Source organism: Echeneis naucrates, chromosome 4 (genome assembly GCF_900963305.1).
Source record: "Echeneis naucrates chromosome 4, fEcheNa1.1, whole genome shotgun sequence".
Classification (NCBI taxonomy): domain Eukaryota; kingdom Metazoa; phylum Chordata; class Actinopteri; order Carangiformes; family Echeneidae; genus Echeneis; species Echeneis naucrates.
The window spans coordinates 9870083-9897108 of record NC_042514.1 but is presented as its reverse complement, the minus strand read 5'-3'; the positions used below and the strand labels follow the sequence as shown (position 1 = coordinate 9897108).

The 27026-nt window shown below is 38.5% G+C and overlaps 1 protein-coding gene across 2 annotated transcripts; it reads left to right on the top strand.

The window, feature by feature from the left end:
• Nucleotides 1–2894: 2894 nt before the first annotated feature.
• tprg1 (tumor protein p63 regulated 1) lies at nucleotides 2895–26933 on the top strand. 2 transcript variants are annotated; one of them, XM_029499924.1, is made up of 6 exons: nucleotides 2895–3079; nucleotides 3247–3458; nucleotides 5038–5129; nucleotides 8791–8967; nucleotides 21423–21576; nucleotides 25576–26933. In XM_029499924.1, the coding sequence occupies exons 2-6, from the start codon at nucleotides 3273–3275 to the stop codon at nucleotides 25768–25770; spliced, it is 804 nt and encodes a 267-aa protein (XP_029355784.1). In that variant the 5' UTR covers nucleotides 2895–3079; nucleotides 3247–3272; the 3' UTR covers nucleotides 25771–26933. The 2 variants fall into 2 exon arrangements, with proteins under 2 accessions (XP_029355784.1, XP_029355783.1); XM_029499923.1 differs by having other exon boundaries at nucleotides 2895–3084.
• The last annotated feature ends 93 nt before the right edge of the window (nucleotides 26934–27026 follow it).

The window sequence follows — 27026 nt, the reverse complement described above, 5'->3', positions numbered from 1 at the left end:
TTTTCTTTTTTAAACATAAAAATGCGAAGCATTCATTGCAGACACATGCCTGTTAGGGAGCTGGTTCAGCTGATACTATAAGAGGCTGCCTTCAAAGTAGCTGGGGATAATTGGGATCTCTCATAGATGTCATACCTGTAATTTGGCAAATTGTGGCCAGTTTGTCTTTCAGAATCTAGATATGGTCGTCATAAGAGAGAGCCAGGATGGTCACAAGCTGAAACGTCTCCTAACACTAGAAGGGGATACAGTAAACTGGGCAGCACGGTGGCATAGTGGTTAGCACTGCTGACCCAACAACAAGAGGTTGTGGATTTGATTCCCAGGCCTGGAGCCTTTCTGTGTGGAGTTTGCATGTTCTGCCCGTGCCTGTTTTGGTTTCCTCCTATCGTCCAAAGACATCATGTTTAGGTTAATTTAGAGACTGCGTGTGAGTGTGAGTGGTTGTTTGTCTCTGTCTGTTTCTGTGTGTTGCCCCTGTGATGGACTGGTGACCTGTCCAGGGTGACCCCGCCCCCCTCGCCCAACCTAAACTGGGATTAGCTCCAGCATACCCCGCGACTCAGAAATGGAAAAGTGGTAGAAAATGAATGGATAATATTTTTTGCATGCTGTGTTGTACAGTACATGCATAAATATAAATGCACAAAATAATCTAAAGCAGACTTGCAAGATGCGTACATATGAAAGGTAATATTAAATTATAGCATGGTGAGGATTAACTGCACTTGTCTACAACCCCATGCTGCAATACACACCATGCCATTATAATGCACTAAATGCTGCACTCTCTCATTTTAAACATTCACCAGAAATGTGTATTTCATGTATTATGTATTATTTAACCTATTATTAATTAATGATAAATTCCATCTGTGATAAACATTTATGTCTTTGGAGAGCATTAAAAAGTGTGTGGAGAGGCTGAAGCATAAACTTAAGAAGATATACTGTAATACCAGTTGAGACACTCACTCGGCCACAGTCAACGTTTCCACTTTTGCAGTGCTGATTACTTGGCCTAGATACAACAACATGGATTATTCTTATCTTTGTCTGTCCAAATGATGTGATGCATTGTCAGGCAAAGGATTTTTAAGTTCACTGGTTTCCTTTAAGTGTGTGTTAGCACAGATATAGTATTCAAGCATGGCGCTGTCATCCAGAGATATTCAGATAAAATGGCCCCACGGTCTGTGATTCAATACTGCCCTGGTCTTTAGTTTGCAGCTATCACAGAATCAAATACAAAACAATAAATTGATTTCTGGATTTCATGGGGAGTTTGAAGAAATTCTAGAAATTCAAGTCATGCCTCAACGTGAGGAGAAAATGAATACAGAAAATTCACCATTAAAGCCATCGCTGAACCAAAGAAGCTGGACTGATTACAAGTAATTACTTCACTGCGAAGAAAAAAAATCCCAGAAGAAATCAGGACTGAAAGCTATTGGCCATTCATGCAACACTAAAATGCATGAAAATCTCAGCTCAGGGTCCGTGGGAGTAGCTAAGCAACCACACAGAAAGAACGCCTTTAGAAACCTGTCTACATTTCTTTGATGGCTGCAGATTACAACTGGATCAGTTTTAAACTTCCGACAAGGCGCTGGAAGAGCTCCCCGACAGAGTGTTGATTGGGATTGAGTGGCTTTACGGCATGCTATGTCAGAAAACATTAACGCACATGCAGATTGATGGCTAAATGGTGATGCTATTCAAGGATTTGTGGGAGGAAAAAGTCTTATTTGCATTCAGTGATCTGGTTCATCACGCAATTGCTTGATTGTGTTATCGTCCATTTGAGTCATGAAATGCCATTCACTGGTATTTTAGGAAAAGATGTCAAGACAGGAACATAAGCTTGAGAGCAAAGCAAGCTAAACCTTTCATAAACAATATAAATAGTCTGGTGCACAAATCTGTAAAGTTATTCTAGGCAGCATAAATGTTCTGCATATTCACAGCATCTTAAAATACAACCCAAGAAATGTATCACTCCTCTTGTGTTTTGGTCCTGTGTGAAATAAAACAATATCCTCTTAAATCGAACCTTGTCCAGATTAAAGCTCGCTGCAGAAAAGGTCAAACATTCTGGCGGAACTGGAATTGAAACTTTTTTTTTGACATGCTGCTAATGCCACTGGTCGATCTGTAATTGTTGAAATGAATGAAAATGAATACAACTTACAATGTTTTTTTGTTATGTGTTGAAGTCTAAAATAAACTTAAAGATATATTTATTTATTTGCTTTATATAGCTAGTTTTATGAAGACTAACTTCTGGAGACCTTAGATATTTTTGTCCACGATGTCTTTTAGATTGGTTTTTAGAAGCTCTCTTCACCAGCATGTCAGCAAATCTGTGTCTGCTGTTTGGTTCGTTGCTGTGAATTTACCAGGTACAGATTTCAGGTTTTTACTCCCACTAGTGATCCCACAAATGAACTCTCATTTCTTTTTAATTTGTGATTGATTCAATGAACACTTATTGTATGCTGCGGTGACCTAAGAGCTAAAATTATTCACAAAAATTCTTTTAACCTCAGTTAATTTCCTAAACATCCAGTACGAGTGGGAAACATTGAATCTCTTGTCATTTGAAAAAGGTCAGGAAAGTAATTCTAGGCTGTTTTCAGGCACTTAGCTCGGAAAGCATCGGTGTCCTTTCATCCACATCTTATTTCTATGAACTATTGAAATGAAAGAATGGGGAACACAAAAAAGCAAATATTAATTTTATGGCCAAAACTAATCAGACATTTTAAAATATTTTAATTTTGTGTTAAAGTTACAACATGGCAGTGAGCGAAATGCAGGGGGGAGGAAATATCAGGCCGCACTGTTCCTCCTGAAAAAGCAACAGAAACCGAAAGAGGCCCAACACAGTCTGCCTTAAAATCCGCCTCCGAACATGATGCTGCTCTGACTTTTACATTTAGATCCAGCAGATAAACGTAATTAGGTGTTCAGTGAGAGCAGCTGCTTTCAGAGAGGAACCGGGAACAAGGAAGTCAGACACCTGTTGCTGCACACACAAACACAAACACACACACACCGGACCGACGCTTCATTACAGGTGAGGTAAGTTTTCTTTCTTTCTTTCTTTGTACAATCGCAGTCCGTCCCAAAGTATCGAGGCGCACCGCGGTGGTGCGTAAAGACGAGCTGGGTTTCCGTCCTGGATGTCTCTCTGACAGAAATGCTAGAAACTGGCTTCCGTGTTAAACGGCTCCACTTTCACAGGTTGTGTGTGTCTGTGAAGCGGCGTCATGTCTGCCGGGGAAGGAGCCGCCGGTCCGGAGCGGCAGCAGCCCAGCTCCCCTTCCAGCCGCCCGGAGGACGCTCAGCCGGCAGGCCGGGCACAGCCGCCCGGGGAGCGGCCAGCGGAGAGCGGTGCGGCCCCAGAGGACCCCTCCGTGAAGCACTTCAAAATGAAGAAGTTCTTCGTGCTGAGGGTAAACAACACACAACACACTTTAACACACAAACACACAACATCTGCTGCTGTGATCACACTCACATGAAGGGTCAGTGAGCTCAGCCCTGGTTGTTTTTCTAGTGAAATAAAATGATAATGTGCCTTTAAGCCTGATGGTGATGTGCTGAAGGTCTAATAGTCAATAAACTAAGATAATATTTGCATGGTCCTGTACTGCAGGAAGTCAGTCACATGTAAATGAGAGAGGTTGATGGTGAATGTGAATCATAGCTGTTTCTGATAACTACCAGTGGCTCTGTAGCAAAAGCAAAACTGAAAAATAGCTCCTTAAACTAAATGTATTTAGCCAAGCAAGCCCTTATGTATCTACTGGGCTAAATATTAATGTGATAGCTAGTATTTTTAGTGTGCTCGTACTCACATTCACTTGGTAGCTGCGGCCGTTAGCATGGTATTTTATTTCTTTTGGGACACCACATACAGAAATAAACATAAATTAGTTGATTTTCATGTGCAGCCACTCAGCAGGTCACATTTTAACCACAGACAGCCGGAGGACTTTGTAGAAATGATCTCTGTGCTGGTTAAAGTGTTTCTTTCAAGACATTTGAAGGGTTAATAAAACATGATACATTAGTGGAAATTAAAGCAAAAAGCACATAAAGATGATTCCATAACTGCAATGAATTAATTTCTTTGAAGACTATAACCAAATAGGAGAGGTGCTGTGAGTCTTTCATTTGGGGTTAGTATATCAGCCCACATTATATTATTATAAATATCAGTATTATTATAGCCATATGTATGTTTGCCAATGAGTAGCAAAAAATGCAAAAACATGTCTCTTGGTACTTGACATTTTATTTTTTCAATTTCTTTCTTTCTTTTTCTTTTTTTTTTTTTTTTAAACACCCTATACTGTCTATATGTTGATTTACTCTATTGGCACTAGCTTCAAAAATTCTGTATTCATATCCTTATATTTTTAGGTTTAGGTTTGTTGTTGTTGTCACGGTGCATCTTGTACATGTTTATATATCACTGTGTTATGCAGCCAAATAATATGACAGCTCAGCTTCAGTAATTTCCATAGCACCACAAAGTATTCTTCATTGTAAGAATATTGTATTGGGTTGCAAGGGGAAGTCAGTCATGCATCCCATGTTGCCAGGTCAGCTCAACCCACAGCTCAGATTATAGTAACATTGCCAGCATGAAGTCCTGATCTTTTTGATTTCTTCAACTTGGCATTGAAAAAATAAATCATATGTTTAGGGATGGAATAGTATGTTTAAAACTGCATTAATGTGTGTTTGTGTAGCAATGGAAAACAGAGACGTTTTTAGTTATTTACATTTGTACATGAAAGCTCCACGCTCAGCTTTCTTCATTTACAGTCATTTTCATGTGCTGAGTCTTTGTGCTTTTGTTTATTGTTGTTCTGCATGACACATAGACGCAATGACATTTTGTTGGAGTACCAGTCCCAGCTGCATGTGTGCCTCAAAGATTATGCCTTAAGCTTTCTGTGTACACATTGTGATTGTCACAATGGAAAATTAGAAAGTGACACCCATGCATTTCTATCTCCTCAGCCTGGCACTCTGGATCAGGCCATCAAAGACGTTGAAGCCCTGGTGGATAAAGAAGTCGATGGCAGCATTCAAAGCATCTGGCTGATGGCAGAGTGAGTTCATGAAACCTTGTTCTGTTGCACAGCTTTGTGCTCATGTTGATATGCAGGGTCATTTTTTTAAAGCTTGTATCGTTAATTCAGAGAAGTAGTAGTGCCGTCTCTCTTGTTGGTGGCACTTATACTACTTGTATCACTGAAAGTTCCCCAGGTATAAGCAGAGTATAAGTTGCCATTCACTGGTATAACGCACTATAATGTGGCTTTAAGTGGATGTAAGAACATTCAGCTTCTCCTAATATTACAAAAGTATCTGTAATTAGCACATTAAAAATGAATGGTTAAAAACATAAACCAATCAACAGTGGGTTAGAAATATTATGAAGCATTTATTAACTTTCAATCCATGAGTACAGATCATTCACAGAACAGTATCAAAGTGTGAAGAAAGACACGTTGAGCTTGGAAATAGCACTCTTGCTGAGTAAGGGACCCATCAGCTACCTGTCTGTGTTGCTCTGGAGGGTTGAGCGCTGCTGTACAGTGTAGAAGAGGCCTCATAGCCATAGCAGAGGCATCAGACATTAATGCTGCACATGCTGGGGAGGTTTTAGCAATCGCTTGGATGATAGTGGAGAACATGAAATGAGCAAAAACTGAAATGCATATGGAGCTTTTAAATCTGGGAGGGTTTAAAAACAAACCTTCAGCTGAACAATGGATTGACGCATATAGTTTACATAGCAATTCTCTTCCCATGAGGTCAATAGAGCTGTTCTCTGACATCGAAAACGAACAAATCAAAAACCGTCAATATTTACAGAAGCATTTTGAAAGGGAGGCTAATTTTGGACACACCCGCAGTAGTGACAAAATGTTTTCTTGGTTCACAAGCTTTTTCTTTTGCCCTCAGAGTAGAGAGACAGTGTATTTCTAAATAAATAAATAGTCGATGAAAAATGTCAAATGTGAAATTTATACATTTGATGAAGAAATCTTTATTTTGTGTTAGCTACGATATAGATAAAAAAATTCTATAATTTAATTGAATATGATATGATATAGCAAATTAAGTATTATTACATGTTTAAAGTGGCAGTTCCATCAAAGATTTATGGGCAAGAATGCAAAAAACTATCACTAATGCAAAGTTAGCGTTGTGTGTTCTGTGATGTAACTCAAAGCCACAACTAACACCAAACAGAACACAAGAGAGATCTTCAAAATTTCTCCATTTACCAAATTTACCAAAACAGTTTAAAATCTGAGATAGTCAGTTTGCTTTCGTGGAACATCAGAAATTTGAAATTCCAAAAAAAAAAGCAAACCCTAATATGAACTTTTGCATTAGGTTTTCTGAAACCATTTTAATAGTTCTTTAATAATTTTCTATTAAGGTAATTGAAAGAATGGCAGCTAATTGACAAATTTTCATCTCTAGCTGGTCCATACAAAAAGCACATAAACATGTCTAACCTTTATAAGTTATTTATACTGACATTCTGCTTATAATTAAATCATTTTCCTCCTCTGGAAAAACAAGAAAATAGACTCTTGGTTTTCACCTGACAATGGGATTATGACGGTACATACACAGTGAGTTTATAGTATTATGTGCTACCTCATTCCTAATACACTGTCGACTCATCGTATCTACTGCATGACTGCACTGACCTGATTCCCATAGGATGCGAACATTAAATACAACACGTATAAAATTCACAGTACAAACTCCTGATGCCTTGGTGTTGTCAGATATAGATGTCTTCATTAGTTAACCCTTCACTCAAATCAGGGCTCTCATCAAACACAGCGCTCTAAGATTCCTACAGAAGTCAAAGCAGAGGTGATGATCTAACTGACTCGAACACGGAATAAAATGAAATGACTGCATTTCGAAGTGCACTCGGAGATGCCAGGTAGTATCACTTCTGGACAAGCTTTCAGGAGACATTTAAAAGGCTGTCCATGTGAAAATGAATAATACATAGCATTTATGCAGCTCTATCCAACACATATTAATGCTTGTCCTACATTTGGCCCACAGTTATTGTTGCTTCAGGAGATGCTGTAGGATTTCTTGCTACAGAAAGAGTCCATTATATGGAAATCCTGTAACGCTGCTGCTGAATGTCCCCAAGGGAGGCCGAGACTAGTGTTGGAAAAGCATGACCAATTCCTCAAATCTGGCACTGCAGAGGATTGTCGCCGACTTTAGAAAGAGTGAGATGATCTCACTTTATGTACTTTTATGATTTTTCATCTGTCGGTCTTTTATTTTTATTTTGTTTATTTTATTGATTTTATATTATTCCTCTATGTACAAAATTATGGTCATCATATACAACTTTCTCGTATGTGCTGCTTTTGTTTCTTGATGTTGAAAAACTGAAAAAAAATTATATATTTTTTAAATCCAAATAGTGCCCATAGCAGTAGATTACAATGTTTGTTTGCTTTTTACAAAGTGTTAGATAGTAGGATTCATACGACTCTTTGTCTGTAAACAAATATGATGGTACAGCTGCTTCTCTAAGCACCTCTAGAGGAACATCCCTCCAGGCCTCATTGTCTTCGTCGTCACTATGCTGTTGTTTCAAGCTCGAGGGCCAGTGGTGTGTTAGACATCCAGTGTCATACCGGATGTCTTTAAGACTTCGGCACCGTCCATGACGCCAGTCAAAGTGAACTAATGTCATTAGCAAACTTCTCATCCACACTTCACAATGATGGACTGCTCAGCAAACAGTTTTCTTTTCTCTTTTTTTTTTTCCTTTTTTTTTTTCTTTTTTGTGTTTTGGCCTGCGGCTGCAGGATTTGGATTTTGCTGCGTGTACCCAGCTCAGTGGGCTGCATGAAAGCGAGCCACTAAAAGAGAAACCATGAGTTAGTTATGTATGCACATCAGTGAGGGAGCGCTTTTGTGTGCAACGGCAGGTTTTGTGACTTTAATTATTATGACTTTAAAGATGTTTTTCAAGGTGGGTTTTTCTTTCTTTCTTTTATGGAAAAACTAGGAGACTTGGAAATGTTTGCATTCATATTGCATGATTGTTGCCAAGGGCATTTTGGTAAATTTTTATTACAAAATTGAGCGACTTTGCTGTACGTTTGTATGTTTTTAGTATTAACTTCAAGTAATTTCTCAAAAAGACTCTCATACACAAGGAGAATCACTCTAAAACTGTAGTTCACTAAACTGGTTTGCCAAAAAAGGGTCACAAGATGAATTAGAGGGGTCATTAGATCAGTCGGACATCAAAAAAGTTGTTCATCAAAACTGCAGAACTGACTAGAGAATCTTCATGTCTTTAGTTTTCTTCAACATTCAGTGATACACCCAAAAACCGAAATCAGATGACATCGGAGTTTAACATGCAATTTGAAAATGTAAAAAAGCTTCTTTATACACTCCTAGAACTGTAGTTCTAGACGTGCAACTTGATATGAATGAAGAACCATAATATAAGTAATGAGATGTCTTATTCTCTTCCTTTTTATTCTCTAACTATTCGTGTGCTATCTTCATTATTTTTGAAATGACTTAAAGTTCAGAATGTCTCATCTTTGTAGCTTTGGTCTTTTGTCATAACCCTCAAAAAGTTTAAACTTTTGCAGTGTAATAGTATCTTGTGTGACAGGTAATATTGTTTCAAATTAAGAAAATTAAGCTCTGAATAATCTTTTTCTCTTTTTTTTTTTTTTTTTAAATCAGGGTGGATCATTGGAACAATGAAAAGGAGCGTCTTGTTATGATCACAGACAACTCTCTCTTGGTCATCAAGTACGACTTTGTGATGTTCATCTCTGAGCAGATTCAGAGGATCCCTCTCAACTTCATGGACCGCATCTCTTATGGCACCTTCAGCTTCCCGAAGCGCTCCCTTTTCCAGTAGGTCACCTCATATCTTTCAAATAATGCACTGTTACCTTTGCTGTTACCTTAGCTCCATGATAAGCTGGCCTCTTAAATGGTCAATAATAATATTGATATTACCAAAATTTTCTTAAATTTTATGTAGTCTGCTGGCTTAAATATGTGCCCTGAATACTCCAGGGTTGTAGAAAATCTGTTTTATGTATTGAGTGTGGCCTCATTCACCCTTTAGTGAGCACTGCATGGGCTTGAGGAATAGCATATATCTTCAAATGTACTTGCATCAAATCTGGAGGTATTAATCAGGGTGATGCTACAATATATTTCCCCCCAACTATATTTAAGTTTCCCGTTAAGGGCCCACCTTCAGTTTTTTAATTTCTGTTTTATTCCCATATATTTCTGTTAATTCCCCTATATTCCCATAAATTCTGTTGAAACGTAAACAACCTTGAAATTTCCCAAATTATGCAGCCTTAGTTATGAAGCACAGTGTTATAGACAAAGCCTTTGAGCTTTCAAATTTTCAGTAAGTCTTCTCCAGAGTTCCTCTTTGTAGAGTTTAGTTGCTAATTAAAAAATAAAAACCTTACTTTGAGAATTACAAATATAAAGCTAATTATCTGCTCCATGCTCTAATTTTCTTCACAAAAGCAAAAATCCTTGTTAAAAAAAATCCCATTTGCTTTATGATTAACCATTAAGGCTCTTCCACAGAACATGCCAAGTCACAGTTTTTGCTCATATATGAAGCTTTACTAACGCTGTTTAAGTAGTGTACCACACAACATACTCTTTATGTAAAAGATATGACACATTTGAAGATGTGATAGAAATGCATCATCCAGCCTGTTTAATGAATTTCAAAGATTGCATGAATGATTAAATGAACAAAAAAGTGTTCATGGCGAAGTGTGTTGTCGGAGGGATACATGCAGACGGTTGATGCAGGGTCGACAGGATCAACCAGGGACACACAGAAGAGCAGAACAGCAGCAGGCATGGCAGAGAGATGGGCGCATTGAGAGGTTTTTGGGCTAAGGAGTGCATAGCTGTCACTTGGAACTGTCACTTAACTGATTAGCAACAAAATTAATGTAGCCCTTTCATCTAAACCTTTTAAAAGATGGCTCTGGGGACACGAAACTAACTAAAACTAATTTGAATGAATAAAACGAAATGTGCTCTGAAGAGCTTAGAGAATGCAGCCTTTATTGGCGGCTTTATCTCTGCACATTAAGTTAAATTATACATAAAATGCTTGTCAACGCCACCCGGGAGTCAAACAGTAAAGAGACGGTTTCAAATGAGAAATACTCACCCGTCCAACATTTCCACATTGTCTTCACTGCTCCCTCCCTCCCTCTGTCTTTCTTTCCATCGCTCCCTCAGGAAGTGTATTCTTTTTTGTCTGGGTCATATTGTCTTATTTTTGGCAAAAAGTGATAAATGAGTGCATGCTGATCACTGAGAAAAAAAAATCTAGCACTTAACTCCCTGTATAAAAAAAAAAAAAATGCAATTTGCCCTTTTCTAAAAAAGACTAAGAAATTATCAAGCTTTAAAAACACTTTCTGGAAAATATTTGTTTATTACAGCAACCAAGAGACAGACACACACACACACACACACACACACACACACACACACACACACACACACACACATATACATATATATATATATAAATAAAATTAAATGTTTCTGGAAATGTCATGAATTTAAGGCCAACACTCTCATTGCTTATGCTTTTGCTCATGCTACTTCCTAATTTATGGCTCCAAAAGTGTCTGCATTTACGTTGAAAACCACACAAACACTTTCCATCCACCACGCCCAAAAAAACTTATCACATGACTTTTGGTCCACACTAGGTATGTGCAAACTGGCGTAAACGTGATGTGCATATGCAGTGTGATAACTGTGAAAAATACAACTGAGGAACAGCAAAGGCAGCTTTGTTGCTAAAATGCAGAACTTAACAAGGCAGCAGCTGCTAACAAGGACACAGTGTCAGCTGTTGTCATTCATTATCAGTGTTGCTTACAGCACTGCTGATGAGATCCAAAGAGAACAGGGTACAAACGTAGGTCCCATTTCTCACAAGTCTCACATTCAGGGCATTTAAACTAGATGCAAATAGCTTTGACATCATGTATAAATGTAGCAAAAGGTGTGTGTTAAAAGAGAAACATATCCGGGTGAGTGTAGCCTGATGTGGTCATAGTGAACCAAAATAGTACGGAATAGCAAACCATAACGATGATCAAATGAAGATAAAATACTCTGAATACTGCAGAGTTAGTTGATGATTCTCTTCCAGATAATCTTAGTCAGATGAATTATTCTTTGTATTATTATTCCTTGTAAGAGCTGCCTATATTCACCCAAACACTGATAGCCTACTGATCTTCTCATGTAACTCAGATTTTTAACATATCAAAAAAGCTCATTGAGCAAATGCATCTTCCCCATTTACATTTGAACATATCTACATACACTGATCAGGCATAACACTGAAGTGGACCGATTAACGCTAATTATCTCTTGATGATGGCACCTATCAATGGGGGGTATATTAGACAGAAAGTGGCTATTTTGTTCTCACAGGAAAAATGGGCCAGTGTAAGGATTTGAGCAATTTGACAAAGGCCAAACTGTGATGACTAGATAACTGGGTCAGAGCATCTCCAAAACTGCAGCTATTGTTGGCTGTTCCTGCAGTGGTCAGGATTCATCAAAAGTGATCCAAGGAAGAAGCAGTGACAGGGTGCATGGTGGCAGCATAGGCTGGCCTGTATCGTCAGATATGATGTGGCTTAAATTACTGAAGAATGTTGGTTCTGATAGAAAGGTGTCAGAATACACTGCTCAAGGCGCTACATAGCTGCAGGCCAGTCAGGGTGCCCATGTTAAACCCCTCAGCATCAGAACTGGTGAAAGAAGGTGGCCTGGTCTGATGAATCACATTTTGTTTTACATCACGTGGATGGCTGGGTGTTTTGCCGACCTGGGAAACACAAGGCACCATGATGCACAATGAGAAGAAGGAAAGTGTGATGCTTCGGGAAACGGTACTCCATGATGGCTCTGGCCTCTTTCAGTAGGACAATGTGCCATGCTGTAAAGAAAAATGGTTTGACGAGGCCAACAATGAGTTTGAGGGGTTGACTTGGCCTCTAAATTCCCCAGATCTCAATCCGACCGAGTATCTGGGAAACAAGTCCGATCCGTAGAGACACCACCTCACAACATGTAGGACTGAAAGGATCTGCTGCTAACACTTTGGTACCAAATACCACAGCACACCTTTAGGGGTCAAGTGCAGTCCATGCAGAAACAGGTCAGGGCTATCTTACCAGCAAGGGGGATCAACACAGTATGAACTGTTTTTGAATGACACACGATTGCTTCTCATAAGTTATTATTGTCCTATAGTGAGAGAACTCGTGACAGGAGCTCTTGATTTGTCCTCTGACAGTTGTCATCTGACCACTTGATGTCAGTGTGCACCCTTCAGAGAGATGGCAGAGCACCACTACACAACTTGTGCTAATGTTGACATGGAAGACTGCAAAACTGAATCTTTGGATTCGGCCTTTTTAGAAAGTCTTTTCATTGTGTAGACAACAATAGATATGACACTTTTGCAGTCACACTAGAAAAGTCAAGCCATCGTCTGGCTGCTATGAGGCAGTTAGTACCCTCTTCACTTCTGCTCAGCTATCGCAACACTGATAGATCTGTTATATACAATCCCTCACTGGTAGAGCTTGTCAACCTACTTTGCAGGGATTTCATAAATTTACTTTGGAAATGCCACAAGATCAAAGTTTCATGTTTGAGCAGACATTACAAGCCACCACAGCAGCTTTGCTTGCTTTGCCTCATTTTACATTGTACTTTGAATATTGATATTTTACTATGCAAATTATGTACTTCAACTTATCGAATTGGGACTGAAAGCACTGTCATGACCCCAGTGTTCCCAGACCATTACAACAAAGAATTTGAGCATCTTATTTGATGTCACTGCCATCTTCTGTGTTCCCTCGTCGTCCTGAAACCTTTATGATGCCAGTAGAATGTGTTCAGGGAGTGTCAGTATTTTTAGTCTTGATTATTTTGGTTTCACTGCAACTTCTCCAGGTGCAGCAATGAAGGAAACAGCACAATACGTTCAGCATCTGTGGGGAAAGATGTGTTATCTTTCCAAACTGTCTAGACAAACTAATTACTCAGAAAATCATCTATTTTTTTATTTATTTTTTGATTTTTTTGTATTCCCATCTGAAAGTGTTGGGTGTGGAAGCTTAAAGAAGCCCCAGTTGAGGTTGCTTCAGTAACTGTAAAAAAAATATATACCTTTTTTATGAAGGTTGGAAATAATCCCAGCACTGCTCTCTTTTTGTCTCTCATCTGATCAATGCAGAGAATCATACCTTATTTAACCCCCACCACCATCTACTAAGAGCACTTTCATCAACTACAATGTCTTTATGAATCTCCCAGTTGTTACGATCATTGTAAACTTTTTAATACTTTTTTCAGTGTTTTGTTTTTTTTTTTCAATAAGGGTCGTAATCAGTTTGAGTGTGTCTTGTTTGTCATCCTCTGCTGTCTTTCTGACCACACCCGTAAAAAACCAATGCAGCTAAAACATTCAAACAGCAGGGGGCAGCAGTCAGTACATGGCATGGTAGCTCTACTGCTAAGGATCATTAACATAAGAGCTCATCAAATGATCAGTTGGACTCAATATTTGTGATGTGACGCAAGAGAGACAGTGCTTGTAATATGAAGCAAGAGAATTAAGCAAATGCAGATGTATAAAAACTATGTACTCAGCAAGTAAGACGTGCGTGGGTGCGAATACATCAGATAAGCATGTTTAGATGAGGATTTCTCACACTGCTTTTTACACTTGAGCAAATTTAACTGTGCCAACTTTATGCTTATTTTAAAGCAGATGCTCTAAGTTTCTGGTCTCTTTGTTAAATCCTTAAAATTATAGAAGCCATTGTAGGTGTAAGGTGTCTTATCTCAATAAGTTGGCTAAAGATCAGTGCAGTACGCTTAAAAGGATACTAAAGTATTTGATATTCACTCAGTATAGGTGAGTGAATACTAAGATATCCTGGTTTGAATCTTTAGTTCGAGCTGCAGAGACTTGCTCCCACATTTTCCTCAATTCAGTTCCACAGCTTTCATCACGCGCTGCTAAATCTTAAATGAACTTCCAGATGAAATTTTCTCAGCCTCTCAAGGTCAGGATAACACGATGATGTCAGTATGCCAAAATCGAGCTTCTACATTTTAAAAACTGCTGCAGAGCCACACGAGCTCAAGCTTATGCTCAAAGTGTTCCACTTAGGCACTGTCCTTAGAGACCTGTGTGGTCTATATGAGCAACTTTTTTTTTTTTGTTACATTTGTCTTGTTTGTGAAGTTTTATTATTTCTTTATGTGCATCATAATCTGTCGATTATTGCATAAATGCATAAAAATAGCAACAACGATGCATGTCTTTAGAAAGGGTGAGCTCAGTCCATTTTTGGTCTGAGCTGTTACATCAATCACTGTGTACCTTTTTATTTGACTTGGCTCCTCAGTTGGAGCACCTTCACCCATCTGGACTACCGTCTCTCACAGTACAGTACTACACAGTAACCCTGATAATCTTGAGTGAGGTGGCAGAAAAAGCAAAGCACCCTTCATCCACTATTTCCTACCAGCACTGCCTGTTTCCTTTCCCCTGTCCATCCTTTTCCATGTTGTCTGTTCTCCTCTATATTCACCGAGGTTTAGCACTGCCCTCCCTGCCACACAAAGGTCATTTCACTCGATAAAGATCAAAAAACTAGCTGCCAAGGGAGGGCTGGTGATGGTCACACACATGCACTGAAATTATGAAATATTTAGCTGCAAGACTAAAAGTGCATCAATCTCAGAAAAAGTTGACACACCTTGTGGTGTTAAACTCTGACGACAGATGCAGACAACCAGAAAAATGGTTGGACTCATTGTAATAACAAGTATGAACATAACAATAGTACTTTGGATCAGATCACCGGAGACATCTGCTCATGCCGGGTGTAAAAAAATGGCAGACAGTGAATGTACCTTTTTAATACATATCTATCTGTTTTCTGGGCCTTTTTGTGTTTTTGTTTGTTTGTTCTTTTGTTTGTTTGTTTTTTTTTCCACACCATATTTACATCGTAATTGTTTTGGTATGTGTTTTTGTATCCATGTGATTTCTGATTTGGTTTCTCTTAACAGAGGGGTTTTTGCTACTGCAGTATAGAACAGAAATGCTCAAGTACTGTGTCCAAGAGTGCAATTTATTTGAGATCCAAATAAACACCAAACTACAAATAGGCCTCCTTGGCATTTTGACACTGAGGTCTGATATTGCAGTCTGTAGGTAGAGGAGTATATGCTTAGAATCAAATCAAATCATAACAAATTTACATCAAGGCACTTTACAGCAGGTCTAGACCAAACTCTTTATGGAGTTGTTAAAGAGACCCAACATATCCCTCCAAGAGCAAGCACTTGGTGACAGTTGCAAGGAATTACTTCCTTTAAGAGGCAGAAACGTTGGGCAGGGCCAGGCTCAGGGAGGGCAGCATGAAAGTGAGGAGGGGGGACTCTGTAGAGGTATGGAGAGGGAACAGGGACAGGAGGAGAGAAGATGCCATGGAAAACAAACGCACAGAAACATACAGCTATTACAACCTGGCAGTTCTAAATGTGCCCTCTTACAAGTCCGCAGTGTGGGAGCATTTTGGATTTAGCGTCGACTACGATGACAACTGAGAAATTACGCTCAACAAACAAAGCGCATCGTGCAAGCATTGCTTTGCACTATTTTGAATTGATGCTGCACTTAATGTCATGTTCACATTTGTTGACTGCATTTGTAGAAGTTAAGTAGTTTCTATGAGTGGGTTAAAATTGAGTTTATTAGATAATACACTTTCTATAAGTGCTCCTTTTTATGGTACATTTTGTGGTTGGACTACATCTCTGCTATTCTCTGATATTCTATTTGTAACAGTTAAGTAGTTTCTAATTATGGTGGCTCCAATAATGTTTGCTGTTTATTTTTTTATTGAATACTGCTCTGTTTTTTGTGGAAGGGTGTAACATTATTTTTACATGCAATATATTTCCTTTTCCAGTGAGTAGTGATATATTAAGATATTGAAACCGTATCGTTACCGTGGCCCAAAAACCGTGATGCATACCGAAGCATGGGTAAACTGTAGCGTTGCATCCGTACAATGTACATGCATAGAAGAGAGAGGGAGCTCAGTGCAACCCCCAGCAGTCTAGGCCTATAGCAGCACGACTAAAAGAAAAACAGGAATGAAGCGCCCCCCCTCGGCCCGGTTCCACAGAAGAGGAGCCTGATAGCTGAAAGATCTGCCTCCAGATTTACTCTCAGAACCACAAGTAAACCTCCATCCAGAGAGCAAAGTGGCCTCCGCTTGCAACTGGAACTATGAACTCTGAGATATGATGGAGCTTGGTCATTAAGAGCTGTGTATGTTCGGAGAAGGATTTTGAATTCTATTCTGAAATTTACTGGGAGACAAAGACGAAATGTGATCTCTTTGTAGTTCCTAAGAGCATTGTGACAATTATGAAACTTCCGATGAAGGAAGATTAGTCACTCATCTACAGTAAAGGTAACAGTTAAAATTACAGCCAAGTAAAAAAAGAAAAAGAATAAAGTTATAAAGTGAATAAACTTTCTGTATAACACTAACATTCCAATGCCAATGTGGCAACTCTCCTTGTAGTATGACTCCTAAAACCAAGACATAAAAAAACTCTCACATCTCCAAAATAAAACATAGATCAAGAGCAGACTACGCACACAGGCTGCTCCCAGCATGTACAGTTTAAATGAACAGATTTATGACGTTCTGGGCATGCTGCTGTAAATTCATACACCTTGGGAGCCGCTTTCTGCTAGTGGACTCTGCTTTTTCAAGGTGGAAATATCTCAACAGCCTCCAGCTATGATATCACAGTTTTTGCATCATGACATTTACAGGCTTCAGAAGCTGCATAAACAGCTTTATCATGAATAATGTAATGCATTTTGGCTGGAAATTTTTCGAAAAACTGTAAAAACATAACAATTTTTTTTTTCCAAGCCAGTGCTTCACCCTTTTCCTTTTTTTTTTGTTTTTTTTTTTGTTTTGTTTTTTTCCCCTTCTTTTTTTTTATTGCTCTGTTCACATTCTTAATGAAAAACTTGTTGGATGGATACATGTATGGATGGCTGACAAACCTGCAGGCACTATTGAGCAATCGAAGCCGATTTGTTTGTTCGCTCTGAGACAATATGGGACACTTGCCATGACAACTGGAGCGGGGCTTGATATTTATCTTTTGTGTTGACTTTCAAGTCTGAAGCACCTGATGGCCCAAGACGGAATTTTTCGTTACTTGCCCCTAAGCTCAGAATACATATTTCTGTCATTCATTATCATGCATGTGTGTGTGTTTTGTATAAACACTACGGATTAAGTGAAGCTCCAGCACAGCGATCAGTTGAGAGCAAACACCCTCAGTTTCAGCCACTTTGTTGAGGTGTTTCTGAAAATGTCCTCTGACACAGACCCTGTCAAACTGTGTCTGTATTTTTGTGTCTCTATCAAAGTGAGCCGTAGTGAAAGTGCAATCCCCAGCTTGGCCATATAAACTCAGTGAAGACATTCGAGGCCTCTGGCTGGAAAGCCCAGCCCTGCTTTGCCTGTTCGGGCTGGTACCGCTCCCAGTGATAGCTTACCTGTGGAATTTGCCAAAGCTTTTTTATATCCCCATTTATACTAGAGCAATAGCTGTGTGCTCTTACAAAGGGCAATGTGTACAAACATAACCCCGCCATCCTCACTAGCTTTTGCTGAAATATAATCAGTCCTTTAGCCCGGGCTTTGCTTTTGTGCCACTTTTTTTTTTTTTTTTTTCTTTTCCTTCTTCTTCCTTCACCCTACTCTCTGTGAGCAACATTTGCTCTGGAAGAGGCACAAAATGTTCCCCAGCAGCTTTGTCATTTTGAAAGTGCTTGTGTAAACAGGGCTAGATGATTGCATTATGATGCCGCCCCTCCCTAGGACTGTGACATATCATAGCTGCAGCACTATTGTTTAGCCTCAGGTGTTTAATTCTGGCTGGCAGGAAGTGTTGCACAAGGTTTGTGGTAAAATGAGCACAGCATGACATATTAAGAGAATATCAGAACACCGTTGGGAAATCTACTGATTTATTTGTCTTGCCACCTTTGTCTTTCAATGTTTTTATATAAAAACAGCGGCCTGACTGCTTGTCACTGCAGCTTTTTTTGATCAGGGGTGACTCTAGTTGTTTATTTGCTTTGTGAAGCAGGTGCTAATCGAGGAAAGTCATGGTGATAAAGCTGAAGATGCCAAACCACCATGACAAAACAATCCACACTTTCTCATCTGTCAATTGAAAACTCACTGTTTAATCGTGTGTTATTCAAAGATTTTTCAATCAATACATTGTTGAACATCTGGAAAAAGTGAAAAAGTCACCTTCACATTTTCCATGAACCCAATATGATATCACAAATTTTTGACGAAGCTCCCAGATTTTCTTTGACCACTGTTTTGCTGTTTAGCTGCAAAATTCACATCAACTTATAAATATTCTTTGCTATTAATAGTAAAATGTTAACATACTAACATGCAAAACATTACATTACATTTGGATGATGGCAGTGTTGTGATTGTGAGGCCTCCCTCTCCCAAATCAGGTGAATTGACTAATAAGCTGGTTGACAACTAAGTGAATTCTAATTCCCCAAAGCTGTGTGAACATCTGTCGGCCCTGATGGCAGCGAGCCGCTCAGGGTCCCAGCTTCTCTCCACCATAACCATGTGCATGGCTGATGATGAATGGATGATTTAAGTGATGTGGCTGTGAAATTTTGGTTCCATTTTAGTTTGCGTTGTGTCTAGTTCTAATTTGTCCGATACATTTTATGTCGTCTTTATTTGAATGCGCTTGAGGAAGATGCAGATAAGGGGGATTTGAACTTTCTGTGAGAAGATACTGTATTCCTCTAAGGTATTATGCTTTTGGAAGTATGAGAGAATATTTAAGGATCTTCACAGCATGTGGATCAACACCAACATAATTTGAAAGATGAGCTCTGGAAGTGTTTGGAGGTCTGTTTGCTCTCAGTCTTCTGAGGTTTCATTCAGCTGAGAAAAAATGTGACTCCAGGGGGCTTTCATTAGAACCCCACACTATGTATTTTAAAATGGTACAACAGCGGAAAGAAATTTAATATGATGAACACACTGTAGATTATCTCTAAGCCTGTTAAACATGAGATTGCCCTCACATTAGATACTTGGCCTGAGGACAGATTACAGCCAATTTTCTAACACTGTAGCATGCAGCCAACAGGTCTGGTACTCCCTTGAGGGAAATAATGTTAACTGATGTTGCTGAAATGAATATAATTGTACAAACTTCAGATCAGGTGGTAGAAATGCATTTCGGTTTGTGCACAGAAATCATACATACTTTATACTGCGTCATACTTGAAGGGAAAATATGACAGCAACTGTAAAATTGAAACTCATGAACACGTTTTCAGGGGAATGCACGCTATAACAGTATCTATTATGTTGTTCTTTTTAAGCAGAGAAAGGTAAAGGGAAAAATATTACAAACTCTGCAAAGTGGCTAGACTCTAACTTACTGTAAGTTTATTTAGCCAGGTTAAGTAGATGTTTTTGTTACCACACTGAGAATGATTTCTGTAATCACTAACCAATTAAGACACGTTTAATTATACATTATAGTCACAGGAAAAAAGTGTAGAAAATTTGAATAGAAAATAAAATAGTGATACCAAAGGAGTGGTTGAAAAATATATTAAGCCCTTGTCAATAACAACCTGGGAGCATTGTTTTTCTTGTGGGTGGGACGATCGGCAGTGGGGGGTTAATGATTCAGAGTAAATGTCATTTCCTGTATCCTGGTGCCTGTTAACATGCATTTTTATACTTTAATCTGAATATATTGTGAAAATGATGAGTACATGTTGTACAGAAATTGATTTGATGACTAATTCTGAGGCATCTCTTACAGTAACATTGTTATCTGAAGTTAACTGACTGCTTCCAATGATGACTTACTGTCCTCTTCTGTTAAATAAAGCTCCTTTTGTCCATGTTGTCCGGGGGACCAAATATATCAAACCAACAGACTGTCAAAAAACTGCCAAAAAAACAGAGCAGTCTAAGCTCCAGCCATGATCAAATGAAAACTTTGATAAAATAACATTAACACTTTTTAACAATAGAAGTGCCGGAACTTCATAATTAGGACGTTACAAAAGTTGTGAGCGGGAGTTTTAATTTTTAATAAGTGAACAATAATCTCAATATTTCGCTATAACAGAGTTCGGCCCTTAATTCAAGTACCTGCTAACTGTCTGTGTCTGCAACAAGCATCAGCAGTGTCACGCACACAGTGTAAACGAGGGCTGGAGTTTGACTGATTTTGGTTTTCACTCAATAAACAAGTGGTAATGATTTGATAATGAAGCGGTGACACAGCGTTATGAAAACAGCACTGTGTGAACAGACTGACGTTCTAATTATCAACATGGGAAAAGTTGGGGCATCCAAACTGGGCATTATAAAAATTGGATACAGTGGTAGCTACTGCTAGCATTTTAGCATACTATAATGCTAGCATCCTAGCACGATGTCAGCATCAATCAATTCTAACTAACTTCTAACTATCCACCAGAAAATCTGATTTTAATGCTACAGCATACCAGGACTGAGCGTGTTGGTCTTTATATCTGTAGCTGGAGCCTTTTTGAGGTGTCATTAACTGCTAGGCAACTAAACAAAATGATTTTTCATTGATTTACCTGCTGTTTTATGTTACACTCATGAGGAATGTGGATCTAAATAAGTTGTACCATCATAAACCAAGTTAACAAGTTTAGATTCTTTGGATGATAGAAAACAAAGTTTAAATAAAGAGGCCTTTGCTTTTGCTCTGGGATGTAGTTGTACAGCCAAACCAAAATGCATTTAGTACACAGCCAGAGTGCAGTTTGTTTGGTTTGTTGTGTGTTTTTATTTATTTATTTTTTATTTAAGCTTTGTTATACTTTAGCTATTCAGCTGCATTATTTCTCATAAATTATGCCTTGGATAAAAGTTATACAAAAAAAAAAAAGAAAGAATATGCCACATATTTGTCACTTAAAAGACACCTTAAGCAACCTAAGATGTAGCCAGAGTCAAAGGAATATATTTAGTGCTTTGCACACAATTCTCACTGGAAAACAAGTCAAAACCTGAGCAATGTTGTTGACGTGATGTCACATGTGAGTCAAATGTGTCACCGTCTGAAGAAAACTCTTGATCGTCTCCTCTGTGTCTTGATGTTTTTAGGAGAGAAGGGGAGGGGGTGCGAGTCTACTGGGACCGTCTGAGAGAACCCTCCTTCACCTCCAGGTGGAACCCCTTTGCCACTGACTACCCTTTTATCACGTTCACCTACCATCCTGTGACGAACCTGAGTGACTCGTTTGCAGCTCTCTGTGACGTAGGTTGATTGTTCATTGATGACAGTATGGCACAATTTAAACGGACAGTCCATCCTAAATTGCAAAGATTTAAAAAAAAAAAAAAAAAAAAAAAAAAAAAGTTTCTTATTATTTTATTTTATTATTATTTCTCTGGTAGTGTTATTATTTTGAAGATTTTCCTGTTACAACCTCAATATAATGACTGTCAGTATGTTTTATGACTGCACCGATGCAAGTGGGGATGTGCATTTGTGTTTGCTGAGATTCATCATCTGGTCAGATGAGTCATCACAGAGGAAATGACTTACGAGAATTTGGGATCAGATATCATTCATGTTTAATCTATCATACTTGATGCCTAAGGAAATACTCAGAACAAAGACACACACACAATCTGTCCAGGCACCAGATATACATTATCAACATATAAACCTAGAATGAAATGAGCTAGTTCAGATTTAGCTTCAGACTACATGTACTACAACTAATAACTCTTTGCGATTTGCAAGTAAAACCTCAATAGCATACAGTATGGCATGTTTCCAAATTTCCACATAACCAAGATGTTTATCAGCATTGCGAAGTGTTGATTCAGCATGATAGAGACAAAGGATTGTAGAAATCCTTTACTCAGTAATTTCAAGAGCTTCACACATATTTGTTTCACTTTGCATCAAACTGGGATTCAGTTTTCAGTGACTCCACGTGTTGACTTTAGTCGACATTAGTGAACACAACATAGGCTGACCCCCGTCAATGATCATCCACAGGGTTGATCAAACACTAGACAAAATCCTCCAATTTCATTTACAAAAAATCTGCTTGTAACATGGAGAAACTGATATTATGAATGGTAATGTATAGAGTTACTGATTAAAAACTTAAATTGTCAAACAAAGAGGCATAAGAAATAAGACCTAAACGTTATCTGACTAGTAAACAAAAACTAGTAAAAACACTTGATGAGCACAAACTTCTAAAATATGCAGCAATTAGATCTAAAATTGTAAAAGTGGACTCTTGGTGTCTAAACAATGCAGAAGTGTTACACTTTCCCCTCAGTGCCAGTGTTGTGGTGTATATTAGATTAGTTTAAGCAGGTTACTGTTTAGGCAAGTCTCGGGTTATTTCAGGTGGCTGTTTGTTTGTGTTATATTTAATCTCAGTGACGGATTCTTGGTCAAAGGCTAAAAAACAGGAATATAACCGGGTACCTGTAGTAGTAACTGTCAGTCTTGGTGCTTAACAGAAAACCTGAAACAGTTCTGTCATAGACAAGCTCCACCATCTGGGGAAAAACGTTAACTCAGCTTATTTCAAAAATCCAGCTCCCTTAAGTCTGGGTAGATTTAAAGTTTGAATAAAATAGTTCTACTTAATAAAATGATTCTATTTGTATAGTTGGGGAGAGTTGGAACACTTTTTGTGATTTATTTATTTATTTATTTATTTTTAATACAATAAATCAAAACCCATTTACACGGGAACAGCCAGTTTGGTGAATTATAAACTCCAGTATGTATACTACTGAAACAATGTATTTCAGTGGTGTTATTAAATATGTACAGTTTGCAAAATTGATTTAAAAACTGACTGTTCATGCCAAGGATTATTCTGACATGTCTAAAATATGTTGTGCCCAGTTCACTGACTTGAACACAACAAAGTAGGGAGGACCACACAGTATTGTTATTAGTATTATTACAAGTTTAAAGGAATTGTTTATTTAAGATAACAAATTAAGAACCATAGGAGTTTGAACTCAAAATAACATGGACCAAAGGCCACCTCAAATAATTAAACCAAAAGACAAAAGCAAAAAGCAAAAACCACAAGAGGGTGCCTGACAGGCACCAACCTTCCCAGAGGCTGTAAGAGACCATCTTGGAAATGCTCAGTTTTTGTAGGCTGCCAGCATGTTGCTGCGATCCCTGATGAGATGGGAGGGACCGTCAAGGCAAGCAAACAGACAGGAAGTGTGGGGGAAACAAGCCAACATTTACTCTTAAGGCCTAGAGCCGTCACAAATACACAGAAGTAATCAAACTAAAAAGATTATTTATCATTCTCGTTATTGGGACTGTTGCTATATAATTTGGCCACTAACTGGACTGATGTGCCCTGTTTTATTTCTTATTTTTTGGTCTGCATTCGTCATAGTTTAACACCTCAAGAGTGTCAACTTCTTATGAGATTTATGCGATTTTTGTGTTGCAGCTAAACATTTTATGATTTCAGTATGTAGCTGTGACCATCACCAGCCCTCCCTGCAAGCTAGTTCGTGGATCTTTATTGAGCAAAATTGCCTTGTGAGGCAGGAAGGGCAGTGATACACCTCAGTGAATCTGGGGGAAACAAAGGACAGGCGAGACATGACAAGATGAACAGGGGAAGGGAAGCACGTGGTGGTGGTAGCGTATATCGGAGTGAGGGGTTGCTGTGCTTTTCCTGACACCCCCCTCAGGATTATGACAGTGCAGAGAATTCATTTATTAAGGAGAATTTGTGTGTTGATGTCCTATTTTATTTAATCTGAAGGCCTCACCAACGAAGGAAGGGGGACTTCCCTCTCTGTCTTTCTCTCTCTGATATTAAGCATCATGCTGTAACCAAACACATTTTCACTGACTCATGATTAATTTAACATTTTACCTAGTTTATGTAGGCCTGATTCATAATTCATCATTGTAAATTGTTTCATTCATCTAACACTGCCCTTTTTTATAATATTGAACAATGAACATGAGAGAGAACTTTGCTTTCCAGTTTAACATTAATCTCAGTTACTGCCGCTCTTGTTTGATGACTGCTTTTACAGCAGTCAGAAGAAAAAAGTCCTGTAAAGACACTGTTAAGCAGTTGGAAGGGTAAACAGGGAGCTCTTTAAGCTATGGTGTAATATTTGATCATCTAGCAATTCAAGGGGAAAACGTAATGATTTATGTTCAGTATGTTAATGATTTGTTAAGAAAAAGAATCAAAGAATGAGAAAGATGGTTCAGGGACGGTTGTAACAAGGGGCGTTAACAGCCATCCCTTTAACTTTTTCTAATAGCTACAAATGCAGCTTCTTTTTTTGTTAGCAAGAAGACAGTCTAACTGGTAAAGTGCATAGTGAGTATTTGCATGCTCACTTGTTTCTCACTGGGAAAATTCTATGTTGCAACCATCCCGTGTTACAATACTGGCTGATCTCGCCCTCCAGGGAAATGTAGGAGTGGGAACAAGATGTGGGTAGTAGAAAAAAGGCCCTGGAAAATTAAAATCTTAATGCTAAAGAACATTGTTTCTCTTTGTGGTGTTGATTTTGTGGTGACATTCTTATGTAGTGTCTCACTTCCTGGTTGTACAAAGCAATTAACTACGTAGATTTCCTTGTATACTCATTGCTAAATGATTATGCTCAGGTGATTAATACGGAGTACACACTGTTATTATGGCATTGGCATGTCGTGTGGAATCTGCAGACACCATCATAGTAGTGCTTTGAGGGAAATGATAACATGCGAAAAGTGACACATTGCTGACATTTTTACACAAAACCACAGTTTTTGTCTTGTTAAAGCTAATGAAAATACAGTTTATCAGCAACGTCGGTCAGTGAGATTCATCCTCTGGAGACAACAAATGCTTTATAGAAGTGTATCACAAGTGTGTATAAGTGTGATAGAAGAATATCCCTGAAGCTGTTTGCTATTGTGGCTGAACGTAGATTAATGTCAGAAAGCAAAATCAAGCTCAGTTACCTTCAAATATACATAAGAGCAATGCTTGACAAGTTGTGGTGTTTTTTTCTTTTCTTTTCTTTTCTTCTTTTTTTGTTTTTGGGTTTTGTTTTGTTTGTTTGTTTGTTTGTTTTTTTTTTGTTTTTTTGGTCAAAAACAAAAAGGTATGACTTTTTGAAAGTTCACTTTCACAGGACCTATCCATGCTGCGCCCTAAACAAACCCAGAGCAAACTGAAACAATGAAACATTTACTGATAAATATCTGATAACCTTGTCTTCCTGTCCGCAGATCCACAACTTCCGTGTGAAGCTCAAAGATGCAGCAGAGAAAGTTCATGCCATGAAGCCAGTTCCTGGCAAGGCCAATGGTGTCCTGGTCCTGAACCAGCCGATCCTCATCGAGGTCTATGTAGGCCTTATGTCTTTTCTTGGGAACCAGAACAAACTGGGTTACAGTTTTGCTCGTGGAAACATTGGTTTCTAAACCTTTCAACTTTTAAGTTCCATTTTTATTATTTACTCAACTTTATAAGTCTCGACTTCATGTTCTTTAAGTTGTTTACGGTGTGTTCATGATTCTTGAAGGATCTATTGAAATTTTCAAATTCCATATTAAGGGTTTTTGTAAAATGTTGAAGCCTGGATTCCCAGGATGAAGTATATGCGGTTTAAACAACTGTGTGATTTCCCCCATTGCTTAGTGCCAGTGTGTGGTGGCTGACTACTCAGAAATATCCACATTTCAACACCGCTCTTCACTGGATGATGGATCCCTGCTGCTCTCAAGGAGCTTTGTATTTGCTCCTCAGTGATATGGTAATTCAACTCTTTCGCAATGGGACTCCTTTCTTCCTCCTCCAGTGTCTCTGTTAAAAGCTCATTCCTATGCCATTCAGTCCCTTTAGAGATTCACTGGAGCATGGGGGCACATTTGTCATTTTACCATTTGATGTATATTTTTACAGTGCGTACAGTGCTGGAATTTCCCACTGTTTTTGTGTGCCTACTGTCTTGCTTTATCTTCTTTTGTATCATCTGTTTGTTTTGTGAGCTTATCACAAAAAGGGAAATATAAGAAAGTTGCTTTTTCTATTATTAACATAATATATTATGTTTACATGCAGTTCGTTCTGTGTACTTCATTGGTAAACTGTCAAACCAATGCCTTATCCACACTAAATAAGAATTCATATTTGCTGATGTGAACCTGTAGGGTGACCTTTGACCCATGAGCACTGCCACAACTTGTGAAGTACAGTGCAAAAAGTGATGTAAGGTTAAGTCACAGATTTAAAGTCATTGTTTCAGTAAACAAAGGTTACTGGCGAACAGCTAAAATCACCCAAAAGCTTTTTTTGTCGTCACCTGAATGGTGAGAGCATCTGCTATGCAGGAAGTTGTTTCTCAGCTGGACTATTCAGTGCATGTCAACCCCCAAACATGGAAAATAAACCTGCGTTAGCAGAGTGATGATTTAGGCCCTCTGATTGAACAGCAAGGTTCAGTTCCACCAACGCTGTTACAAAACCGTTGTGGGTCCACTTAACTAAGAACGGGGAAAAAAATGGCAAGGCGTGGCATATATATATATATATATACTTGAGTTGTCAGTGTCACACAAAAAAAAAAACAACACAAAACACACACCCTCAGTACTAAAAACTAAGCCCCTCCCCCAGACCAACCGACTCAGGATCACATTATCTTTCTCATTTAACAAAACGAACAGTTGATTCATCA